General features: G+C 40.8%; 1 protein-coding gene across 4 annotated transcripts in view; it reads right to left on the bottom strand.

The window, feature by feature from the left end:
* Nucleotides 1–514: 514 nt before the first annotated feature.
* The window catches only part of LOC575431 (deleted in malignant brain tumors 1 protein), a 35549-nt gene continuing 23250 nt past the window's right edge, over nucleotides 515–12813 (bottom strand). For 3 of the 4 annotated variants that reach the window (XM_030995591.1, XM_030995590.1, XM_030995589.1), the window contains 3 exons: nucleotides 11965–12294; nucleotides 7710–8042; nucleotides 515–4576 (listed from right to left, as the gene is read on the bottom strand). In XM_030995591.1, the coding sequence (XP_030851451.1) occupies nucleotides 4110–4576; nucleotides 7710–8042; nucleotides 11965–12294 (1130 nt within the window). In that variant the 3' untranslated portion in view covers nucleotides 515–4109. The remainder of the gene's footprint in view (nucleotides 4577–7709; nucleotides 8043–11964; nucleotides 12295–12813) is intronic. The other variant, XM_030995592.1, reaches the window with a different exon arrangement.

Here is a 12813-nt window from a genome sequence, read left to right as displayed (position 1 = left end):
GCGTGTCAGTTCGGGGGGATAAAAAACCGAGTTGCGTCTCTGGAGCGGGACCTCTTTTCTGTTACGATACCGACATGAGTTGCTAATTTGCTTCAATTGGGTTGCCCAGCCCCAAAACATGAACTTCGTGATTTATTAATTCTACGTTTATTTTAATAAATCTTCAACTCCAATCAAGAATTTGTTTTAGTGACTTTGATTTATCTTCGTTTTCTACACTTCAAAAACTAAAGTGATACTTTAACATTTTCTGAGTCGGTACTATAGGCGGGGCGGCTTTGGCCACCGGGCCGTCTCGCCGTGGATCGCTTCAGATACAACACAATTGCAATTCAAATTGAAACAACACATATGACATAAATCAAAAATCAAACGTATTGTAGAGATATGAGTGTGAGGTATTGTGAATGGATATTTGAAAGCGTGTTCACTCGTCACACAACATAACTCTTATTTTTATTTTAGCTACGAGGAAACAAGGTTGCACCGACAATAAAATACATGAAAGAAAGTATTCCCTTTTCGTTATGTTTATTGGGTACTGATGAGGCTGGCCGTACACTTGCAAAGTGTAGCCAAGCACAAGCCGAAGAATCGGAATGAAAATGCATAAATGGTAAATGTGAATATTGCACGGAGATTACATAATGATCAATGAGGATAATGAACGTGAATATAAATGCGATGTACATAAATAGAGCTTACGACAATAGTAGAAATGAAGTCGAAAGTCCAATGAAGATGAAGAGAGTTGAGAACGAAGGAAGGGGCTCACGCGATGAAATGTGCGGAGGCTTGATGGCGGAAACGTGACTTCGTTGACGTGGTTGAAGAACCGTGAAGAACGCGATGTCGTCGCCGGCGCTCGTGATGATGACGAATGTAGATGGAGCTCTCGGGCGAGAATAGAAGAGAAGAGAAGAGATGTGTGGCGCTCAATGACGAAAGCAGTGAGTCGCTTGATGTCGGAGGCCAAAGTGGAAAATGTAGACATCACATCCATATATATTACTAGTATCTTAAATCGTATTACAATTGACAACATGGTTAAGGTTACACAAATGTTTCATTTTTATACAGTTGGCATAAAAGACAGTGACATCAACAAGCATATAATATAAAACAGATAGCAGGGTTTCGTTTTTCATCTCTACCGGAATTGCACATGACGGCAGTTTAAGTCTCTACACAAACTTCAAATCCACCAAACATTAAAAAAATATATTTCACTTTACATGTTAGAGGTTTAATGTCACTATGCTACATAATTATTCACAATAAAAGCTTTAAATACTACTTCTACATAGAGATATTGCAAGTTTCGCACCACAGAAAAAGAGCCTGTAGGGTACCAAGTCAGACTTCGGCTCTGTGAGGGAGGTTTTAGGTTACCCCGGTATCCTTTATTTACTGTATACTCCTTGGCCTGTATTCAATTCTGTACAAAATTTAAGCTCTTTACTTAGTATTTAGCTTAGATACAATACTTAGCCAATTTTGGTATTCAATTCAAACTTTTGGCTAAGTATTTTACCCTACATTTAAGACAGCTCCCTACCAGACTTAAGCCAATTATTTGGAGGCCTTGATTGGCAGGCATATGGTTTTCTTATGCAGTATTATAACCTGTGCACGATTATATTAGCGCGCATTTATTGTGACGCGTTTATTGTGCATTACTTTTGATTGACCCTGTGATGTCACAATGCTTATGAGTAAGTATTTTACTTAGATTTTGTCTCAGGTAAGTAAAAGTCTAGAATGCGATTTGAATACGAGATAAGTAAACTTCTTAGCTTAGCCATTTACTTAGTAAATTTCTTACTTATTCTAAGTATTGAATTGAATACCGGCCCTTCTCCGTTAGCACATAAGAAACCTGCTAAGAAAAGTTGTGGTTTATTTTATGCATTCTTGCTGAACACATTTTTTTTTAAGGCCCGCTGCACTACTTATAGCTACTTGCGCCCTCTATATAGCAAACAATGCCTAATCGGTGACCGTTGGTTCCCCATGATCCCCTTTTTCTTATGTTAGTTGAAAGCTTATTTGATGAGAAAACCAGCTGTCAGTGACCATGTAGGGAGGTCTAATCCCTCCTGGCCAAACTCGTACATTGGGGCTTTAAAGGTTCTCGCTTGCTATTAACTTAAGGCCAGTTTTTAGTACTGGCTGCGAAGCTTTATTTCAATAAAGGAAGAAGGGAGGCACAATGGCTCAGTGGAAGAGTGTGGGTTTCCTAACCTGAAGGTGCTGGGTTCGAAACACAGTCGATGCCCTAATGCCCTTTGGGAAGTCTCTCAGAAAGGACTTAAAGTCGTCGGTCCCCTGCTTACTACAAAGCATAAACATGAATTCTTAGCAGTCAGGTCAAACAAACAAACAAATAAGATTTTTGTTTTTGTTAGAATAAATTGTTTTACATAACCCCATATGTAACAATTATGAGTTCTATAATTTAGGGCAGCCAAATGTAAACACAATATATTGCTAAAAACGCTCCGATTTCCAATCAAATGCCTAGATTCTTTCTACATAACACACCAGTAATAAAAATGAGTCGGAACCTTGATATATAAATGTCCATTAATATGGTAATAGAAATTGCAAACAGTAATGATGTTCATGGGTAACAAAAAGTTCTATGAAATATTTGATCATGACAAATTCACTCATCAAATCAGGCTAAAATACAGTAAATCTGTAAAAATGTAAAACAAATATAACTAAAATAAAATTGTAAGCAGATCTAATGTTTGTAAAGCAAGGAATATCACACACAGTAAAGGAGTTTAAAATGCTAGAAGCCATATAAATGGAACCTACAAAAAAATAAAAAAATTGCTCTTTCTCGTGCTCCTGAGAGACCTGGAAGCTCCTGAGAGACCTGGAAGCTCCGATATAAAATTAGAATTAAATTTATATACCTATTAAAATAACAAATCAATTTGTCTATCTTTTGTTCTTTCTGGCAAGATTCATAACAATTTGTAAGGACATCTAAAGGGGAAGTCATTTCTTAAATTAAGTTTCGTTTGATTGAAGCAAAGAAATGAGAGGGAAAAAATCAGAAAGTTTTAGGAAAATCTGACAAAGGATGAGTTTGGATGTTGTAACATTTCGGTTTCCTTTGTGAGAAGTTGTACATTTTTTTTTTCAAGAGTTTTCTTTCAAGAAATGATTGTTCAAACCTATTATGACATGTTTTTACAAACCCCTCAATCCTCTACAGAGTCCTGGCTACATTCGCTTCATTGCGAACAAAGAAAATGGTATTTCTTTTAATCTCTCAGTTTAAAAATAAATAAATGAATACAAATAAAATAAATATAAAAAATGGATGGCTGCTTTTGTTGTATATCCACTTGGAACTACATTAACATGAGATATGATATGTAAATACCACGCCGAGCTATGCGGAAGGATACATAAATAAAGGGTCTTACAATATGGCTACTAATCAGTAACTACATCGACTGCCAGACTCTATCATTTCACCGAGTCATAAAACATATTACAACAGCTTTGTTTGATAAAATGCAACTTTTAAAATTTACTTTTTTTCTCACAGATTGAATTTTCCTTTCTCCGATACGTTCTTAACCTTTTTATTACATGAATGACATACATGTACAAGATATCAGAGTGAACTTGCAATCTGACAAAAGATAAGTTTCTCATGTTGGACAGATACATAATATAAACAACCCAATAAAACTTGGGAATCTTCAGGTACACTGGCTTCAACCGAGTACATAATGAACAGTACAGGTAAAAGATGATCATTTGCATAAAAAAAACATATAGAAAACCTTCCTTTAGTCATAAGGAATTGCATCTACTTTGATATCGAGGGGTCAGTGACACAAAGACGTAACTCTATTTTGGCCATTTTGAGAAAAAGTGGTTTATGTGTCACTGAGCACTTGGGCCTTGAGGAGTTAAGTTTATGTTCACTAGCCATTGACTTAAATGGGTTGTCGGGTGGAGTAAAGTCTTTGTGTTTCCTGGAAAGCCCACATTTTTCTGAACATTTTGATATCAAATACTCATTTTGGCGAGTTACGTCTTTGTGTCACCAACCCTCGATATGTGACACCGGAAGAGGATTAGCTGTCGGAGTAAGCAGGGGGTGCAGTCAGGACCGCACCCGAATCACCAGGAGGAAAATGATATGTAACGGAAGCACTTGTAGATGGTGGTGGGTAGGGCATGGAGGAGGGGGGTGCAGAGGGGTATGCTGGTACCGATGCTGGTGGAGGGTATGCCCCCTCCGGTCCTAGCCCACCATACGGCGAATACTTGGTGATATCGTCGTACGACGGTGGTGGGAGGTCCGGTTGACCGGGGTCAGGATCGACAGCAGTGGCTGGAGGGATGTTGTCCCCATCCTCGACTCTTAGCATAGCTCCCGACTCCAGAGGTCCTTCGATTCTTGTTTGGGTTGTTATCTGCACATTGTTTGGTGGTTTCTTCTTATCCCCTTTACAACAACGGTGATAGCAACAGCTTATTCCAAATAATGATCCAATGACGATTACAGTTATTGCCCCTCCTGATAAGCCACCACCTCTTCCTGTAAACAGGGAACACAAAATGACGAGAAAAACTTAGAATTCAATATAACTAGATGGAACTTCGACTGCGCGCAGTCGAAAATGATGCCTCCATCATAGAGCAATTTTACAAACAAAAACAGAAGAAATTTTTCAAATTCAAGTTCAATTGTAATCCATCAACAGGTTCTCAGAATATCGTGATTACAAGCAATTTCTCATATACATATATGACCCTTTGATCTTTGACCTCATGACCCTAAAATCTACTCAGTTCATTGGCTCTGCAAGATGTTCTGAGTTAAATAGTAATCCATCTGTCAGTTCTAATGAGAACGCGATCACGAGCTGTTTTTGCATACATAATGTGCGCTGTGACCTTTGAACTTGTGACCCCAAAATCTAATCAGTGCATTGGCTCTGCAAGTAACATACATGACCTAAGTTTGGCAGGAATCCATCAATCAGTTCTTGAGATAACGCGATCACGAGCTATTTTTGCATACATAATGAGCCCTGTGACCTTTGACCTCGTGATCCCAAAATCTAATCAGTTCATCGGCTCTGCAAGATACATACATGACCAAAGTTTGGCAGGAAACCATCACTTGGTTCTAGATATAAGGCGATCACGAGCTGTTTTTGCATACATAATGAGCCCTGTGACCTTTGACCTCGTGACCCCAAAATCTGATCAGTTAATCGGCTCTGCAAGATACATACATGACCAAAGTTTGGCAGGAATCCATCAATCGGTTCTTCAGATAACGCGATCACGAGAACGGGACGTACGTACGTATGGACGGACGGACAACCCGAAAACATAATGCCTCAGGCTACTTCGTAACGGAGGCATAAAAAAATTCCTCATGATCAGATAATTAATAGATTTTCATATAAACTACTTTCCCTTCAGAGCGATTTACTTTAAAGATTGGATTTCCTTTTATGTCACAGATCATCATTTCATGTAGTCATTATCATTGACACTCGTCTGGTTTTGTTATTCCATTCCCCTTTTCCCCAGAGTAAACCTGAATAAAGAAACGATCAGGAAAATAGTATCATGGGTACATCTATGTTATACGGAGCCCCTAAGGTGACATGACAACAACAACAAAAATCATAAGTCGTGCGCACGACTCAATAGCGAGCTTTAGATTTTGACACCGAACGACCTCGACTAGGACGTCATTGTTATGCTCGTCGTTGAATCCACGTTGGGTCTCCTCTTGCTAGCGCTTAAGATTGTCACACGACGCGGTGCCAATGTTTAAATGCATGCGCAGTGATGCGCAGTGATACGCAGTGATATGCGCGCGACAAGTTTTCTTTGTTACGTCATAGTTAGTCTGCACAGCTGTTCGAACCTCAGCTGTGCAGAAAACTCCTTAATTTCGTCAAAAAAGTGAAATTAAATAGGTTGAAGTAAAGTGATTGATCAAATTCATAGGTATTTGTTGTTTTCATTGCAGTCACATATATCTTTTTGAATTATATTCTCACCAGATACTGTAGTCTGATGGCTGGCTTCAGCATTTGTGTCCAGCTCGTAGTCGTTGTGATCACTTCGAGATAAGCCTAAAATTTGCCCGACTCCCGTTGTGTCAATTCACAGACGACGAGCTAGAAGCAGGTGGCGCATGCGCAGTTACTCGAAGTGACGTCACTCGTAGAAGAGGTCGTTCGGTGTCGAAAATCTAAAGCTCGCTATTAACTCGTGCCCACGACTTATAGGTGACACGTCAACAAAAAAAAATCATAATTTTTTTTTTTATAATTTTTTTTTCTTCAATTTTTTAAATATTTTTTTTAGTAACTCGTGCGCACGACTTAGCTAACACGTGCGCACGAGTTAGCTCTAAAAAAAATTTTAAAATGTGGAAAAAAAATAATTAAAAAAAAATTGACATGTCACCTATAAGTCGTGGTAACGAGTTAGTAAGTCGTGGGCACGAGTTAGTAAGTCATGGGCACAAGTTAGCTAAGTCGTGCGCACGAGTTAGCTAAGTCGTGCGCATGAGTTAGCTAAGTCGTGGGAACGACTTATGATTTTTTTTTTTGTCATGTCACCTTAGGGGCTCCGTAATGTTACAACTATTGCATGAGAAAATCTGTCACTGCAATTCAAAATAACTTTGCTACACCACTAAGGGGTCTGGGGCGGTATTCTGAACCCTGTGTTATCTCTAATATTGTTGTATCTTTGGAGATAAGATAAAGTTGGTATTCTGAACACTGTTGTAACTTTTGTGTTATCTTTTGTTGTATCTTTTCTTTGCTCATAGCTTGGTGCGCTTGTAATTGTGCTTATTAGTAATAACATGGCGCTTAATCCTCATTTGCATAATGCGCACGGGAGATAATATGTCGAGATAATTGGTATTCTGAAAGTTGTTGTATCTTTTATCTTATCTTATCTTGCATGGTATTTACAACAATATTTACAACAGGTAGGGGGTTGTTGTATCTTTCGTGGTGATATAATGGCGGCAATATTTCTTGCCCAGAACCAACTTTGTGCCAATAGACGAGTTAGAAGAAGATAATGTGTTGACCGGAAACATCAAAGATGAGAACTTTCTAAGAAATTAAATGCTAGGATATGATGATTTTAATGCTCTCATCTTAACCAATATAGTGAAAGCGTCATTTGTCTTCATGATCCACATGCCACAGCGCAAATGATGACGCGCGTAATAAGCGCTCAAATAACTAATTACGCCCAAGATTAGTATGCGCTAGGCGCATCTTTAGATATGGCATAAAGTATTTCTATTGGTTGACCTACTTATCATGCTTATATAAAACAGATTTTGATTGGTAGGGTCCATAAAAATGGGCGTGTCAACAGCGGTCAAAGATAAGATAGAGGCGGTCCTTCAAGAGATAACACAGGGATAAAATGATGTTCAGAATACCAACTTACAACAATATTAGTGCTGTGTTATCTCTGGGAGATACAACAAAAGATAACACAAAACTTACAACAATGTTCAGAATACCACCCCTGGTTACCAATCACCAAACAAAACAGTTATTTCTATAATTATACCACAAGACATAAAATACTTGTCAGAGATGGGGCATTTGGCACCCCCCCCCCCCCATCCACCTTTTGTATATTCTTGATCCGCCCTTATGTATTCTCACCTGTGGCGTGGCATGCTACACCGACATCTTCTGAATGTGTGCAGTCGTGTACTCCCCAGCCGCTGTGATCGCAGTGTTCCAATCGCACTTCATACCCATCGCACGACACGGAATCGAGCCAAATCTGGCCCTCCAAAATACCATACCCCTTCTGATTGGCGGTGAAGTAATCCGCTTTCCCAGAGAAGCCCAACTGCCCGCAGACCACTTCGCTATCCGCCCTATCCCAGCTGTAGTCGCAGATGCTGCCCCACTGAAAGGCGTGGAAGATCTCTAGGCGCCCTTCCCGTTCTGAGGGGCCATCAACCAATCGCACTTCTCCGTTACCTGCATCTGATTAAAAAGGGGTAGAACTGATGTATTATATAGGACAAATTAATAGAAAACTAGATGGAACTTCGACTGCGCGCAGTCGAAAATGATGCCTCCGTCATAGAGCAATTTTACAAATCAAAACAGAAGTTCGATTGCAAGCTATTTCTCATATACATGTATGACCCTTTGATCTTTGACCTCATGACCCCAATATCTACTCAGTTCATTGGCTCTGCAAGAAACATACATATCTTGAGTATGATGGTAATCCATCCATCGGTTCTAATGATAATGTGATCACAAGCTATTTTTGCATACATAATGAGCCCATGACCTTTGAACTTGACCTCATGACCCCAAAATCTAATCAGTTCATTGCCTCAGCAAGATACATACATGTCCTGAGTTTCATGGTAATCTGTCTATCTGTTCTAATGATGTGATCACAAGCTATTTTTGCCTACCCTGTGTATTAAAGAGGACATTTTTTTTTTGGTCCAAAAAAATAGCAACGACTCAGCCAGCCGCTGAATAAGCGGGGTGGAGGAAGGGGGGGGGGGGGGGGGGTAAGAGGATTTTTTTTTTTTTGGGGGGGGGGGGTCCAAAAAAAATCGCAACGACTCAGCCAGCCTCTGAATAAGCGGGGGGAGGGAAGGAGGGGGGTAAGAGGACACTTTTGTTTTTCGGGGGGTCCCAAAAAAAATCGCAACGACTCAGCCAGCCGCTGAATAAGCTGGGGGGGGGGGGGGGGGGGGGGGTAAGAGGACACTTTTTCTTGGGGGGGGGGATCACGAAATTTTTAAATTTGACATTTTGCTCCGTTGAGGGGGGGGGGGGGTAAGGTCACCTTTTTAGGTCAGCCATTGGCATATTTTTTTATTATATTTTGTTTAAATAAATTTTTAATAATTTTTTTTTGGCCCGGGGGCACGCCCCTGTTTTTAAGTATATTTTGGCCGAATTTAGGGCTTATATTAACATATTTTGGTTGGCCAGGGGGGCACGTGCCCCCTGTGCCCCCCCCCCCCCCCGGATCCGCCACTGCAGTTGTGCCATTCAAATAGTTATGGGGCTTTCACATATACACTCCGGGGCCCCGTACGTCGAGTAAAAACAGACATTTTGGGAATTTTCGGCCTGTTGCTGTAAAGTTCCTACGGGCGCCGCGACAGTTTTTTTAAGCCGTGGTGCTGAGTTGGCTGCTCCCTTTTCTCCCGGTGTTTTTATCTGACCGTTAGGCCATAGAAAGCCCGTAAAGGGCCCGTAGGGCACCTTACGGGTCGCGTGCGGGCTCCGGACGGGCCCCTCACGATTTTGGGGGTCAATTCTCATGAAAAATCTTTACGGACACCTTGTGGTGCTCAAGGGTTCCGTATGTGTACCCTACGGCCCCCTCACTGGCCCCTAAAGAGCACCGGGTGATATGCACAACAATAGGCGTCCGCCGTCCGGGGGCCATTTAAAATGAATATTGCCCGTGCGGGTCCCTCACGGCGGCATCTCGAAATGTACAACGCAGTTTTAAATACAGGAGATGCGGATACCAGAGGACACCTACAGAGTGAGTCAGAAAAAATGTCCCACTTTTTGAAAGTTGTATTGTTTGAAGTATGAATATTTAATCATGAGTTTCATGAGATATGTCTTGATAGAGTTATCCTCCCAGTACATTTAGGTACCATTTTCATTTGAATCTCTGCATGCATTACTGAACATCAGACAATCTTTACAAGACTGCCAGATCTCACTTGCGCCAAGTTGCTAGGTGAGGAATAAAATAATGTTTTGAACAATGACAGCCAGTTTTTTTTCAATTAGTCAATTAGCCAGACAGACAAAAACAGACAAACACAAGCACACGCACGCACACGCACACCCACACACAACACACGCGGTGACAATAATTGTTTCATAATTACCCCTTTTCTGATTGAGCATTGATTTTTATCAAGATCGCTGAATGTTTAAGTGGCATAACCCTAAAAATCTTTCCCTTTTGTACACATTCACTACCACCATCATGTTATCATCATCATAATTGTCATCATCTTAATCTTCATCATCATCATCATCATCATCATCATCATCATCATCATCATGAAGCACAACATCCGCAAATGCGCACCAAGAGGACAGCGGCCACTCAACTTTTCGTACGATAAGAAGAATTCCCGACAAAAAGTAACAGTTTGGGTGGGCCTTGTCGGGAATGGAATGCTCATTTGTGTGCGTGTGCCTGTGCATGTGCGCGTGTGTGTGTGTGTGTGTGTGTGCGTGTGCGCGTGCCCCTGTCTGACTGCCTTTGTTCAATGCACTGTTTTATTCCTCACCTTCCGGGAGCCATCGGTACACCTGCTCATCGGACGGAGCCCGTAAGGTTACCGGTCGGCACTCGGCCGGCACCGTGCGGCACACTTACGGGCGCCTTGAATTTCACTCGACCAATTTTCTCCGGGCACCTCCCGGGCGCCGCAGAATATGTGACCACACATGCGGTAGAAATGAAAATCGGACGGTTCCCGTACGGTCTCTAAATCCACGGCAAGCCGCCGAGTAGGGAAAATCGTACGGGGCCCGGTTTATATGTGACCTAGGCATAACAGAGGACATTCAATGAAAATTACAAGTATGAAATATGGTCAATAATTTATCCCTAGAAACCAGGAAGTTTGCATATGATATTTAAATAAGTTTTAGGTCAACTGCGTATCAGACAATAACAACAAATTTACACAAATAAAAGAAATTCTCAGGATCTGGCTTATACGATGGTTTCACAAGAAAATTTGGCCATGTTTTGATGATGTAACATCAGGGTCCAATCCTGCTTATGCAGACAACATCCTATAACTAATGAACATATTTTCAAACATATTACACACCATTACAAATGGAAAGTGATGCTGATGCTGAAAATTATAATTCTTTGCTTAGGAAAATCCAGTGCAAGGATAAATGATCGACTGAAAAAAAAAACACTGAAATATCAGCCCATTTTCTAATTGAAAAGCTCGAAAACGATAGATTGGATGGTGTCTGATCTTGGTTGAAATGCTGCACATGCTTCGGTGTATGTAGCTGAATTGCTTCTTCCTTACAATCCATTGTGAAGCTACAACTGATTTCTCTATTTTTGTTCATATAGCTGCATTTTTTCATCAAAATGAAACCGTGTCCGAAATTTAAAGTGAGGCAACAGATCAAACGATTACATTGACACTGGTGAAATAAGAGAAATAAGTGAAGAGCAGACAACAAAACGGGTACTGGAAATGTGTGCGTCGTTATAGGACATCGTCTGCTTATGCTAATTCGGTCCATAGAGTGACTTCACAAATCTCGGCACTGTTTAGAGAGCTCTTCACGTGCAAAAGTGGGGCTGTATTTTACTGGTTTAAAATTGATAATAACTGTCACTGTGAGTGTTTCTAAATGGAGAATTTTGATAAACTAGTTTGATCTATGACAGTATAGTGGTCTGGTGGATAAGTCAATGGACTTTAGATCACATCAACATGGTTCACGGATTGAGTCCAACATGTCGTGGCACTATAGTCCTTTTGCAAAACCTTAAATTTTACATTTTGTGTCCCATTTTGTTCAATTTTCACCAGACCGCTTCTCTGATTTTTCTGCTCTCTTTTAGATTAGTTCATTATCAAGGTTGGATTCCCCTTTAAGTACAGTAACTGCGCCATGATTGACATACAAGTACAGTCAAACCTGCCTACAGCGACCGCCCAAGGGAAATACAAAAAGTGGTCTTTGTAGACAGGTTCCTTTAGTACATGTTTAAACGAGACACCACTTTCAAGGGAAACAACAAATGTGGTCCTTGTAGAAAGGTGGTCTTTGTAGACAGGTGGTCACTAAAGCAGGTTTGACTGTACACGTTTTGTTGTCATTATTACAAAAGGACAATCCCGTTCACGAGACTTACCCGAAGTCAATAAGCACCTCACTCCGGCATCTTCTGCATGACTGCAGTTATGGACTCCCCAACTACTTCCTCCAGAGCAAACACTCAACCTGTCCTCCGTGCCCCTGCACTGCATATCATCAAGCCATATAGTCCCGGAACCCTCGCCAAAATGAGCTCCGTCGTACACCGTGTCAACGCCAAAGTAGCCAAGCTGTCGGCAAGCTACCACTCCATCCTGGATGTCCCAACTGTCGTCGCAAACGGTGCCCCACTCACCGGCATGGAAAATTTCGATGCGCCCCTCATTTTCATCCGCTCCACCGGAGAGTCTCAATGTCTTTTCTAAATCTGAAAGACACATACAGATTTTTTAAAGAGAAGGTTGAGTTCCGGGAAGAGGTGAAAAATAATTTGTGAGCATTATCATTGTTATTATGCAAGTGTGTAAGAACATCAGAGTAAAAAATGTCCCGTGAAAAGCATGGCCCCTCAAATACCTTCATATTCTAAAAATGGCATGCGGCAGCATAAAAATCGGGACAGATTTTTATGCCACATGTTCGTGTAGTCCCATACACATCTTTCTGTGTACAGTGCTTGTAACTTAATTTACGAAGACTTGGCAAAATTTCTTATCATTTTGATGAGTCCAGAACCTTGCAGTACACACCAATACTTCTATGCTAGATGATCAACCTTTTCTGATAGATTCCACACCGTTTCTTTCACAATAGAATAATAATAATAATATTCAGCTTTTATATAGCGTTTAATTAATAATCCCGGACGTCTCTAAGCGCTTTACAGATATATTATTACCCCGGTCATTGGATTCAGTGCTTGCCCGCACACACTGTGCGCACAATC

This window comes from Strongylocentrotus purpuratus, unplaced genomic scaffold (genome assembly GCF_000002235.5).
Source record: "Strongylocentrotus purpuratus isolate Spur 01 unplaced genomic scaffold, Spur_5.0 spur5_scaffold_3, whole genome shotgun sequence".
Taxonomy (NCBI): domain Eukaryota; kingdom Metazoa; phylum Echinodermata; class Echinoidea; order Camarodonta; family Strongylocentrotidae; genus Strongylocentrotus; species Strongylocentrotus purpuratus.
This window is presented reverse-complemented; position numbering and strand designations above follow the sequence as displayed.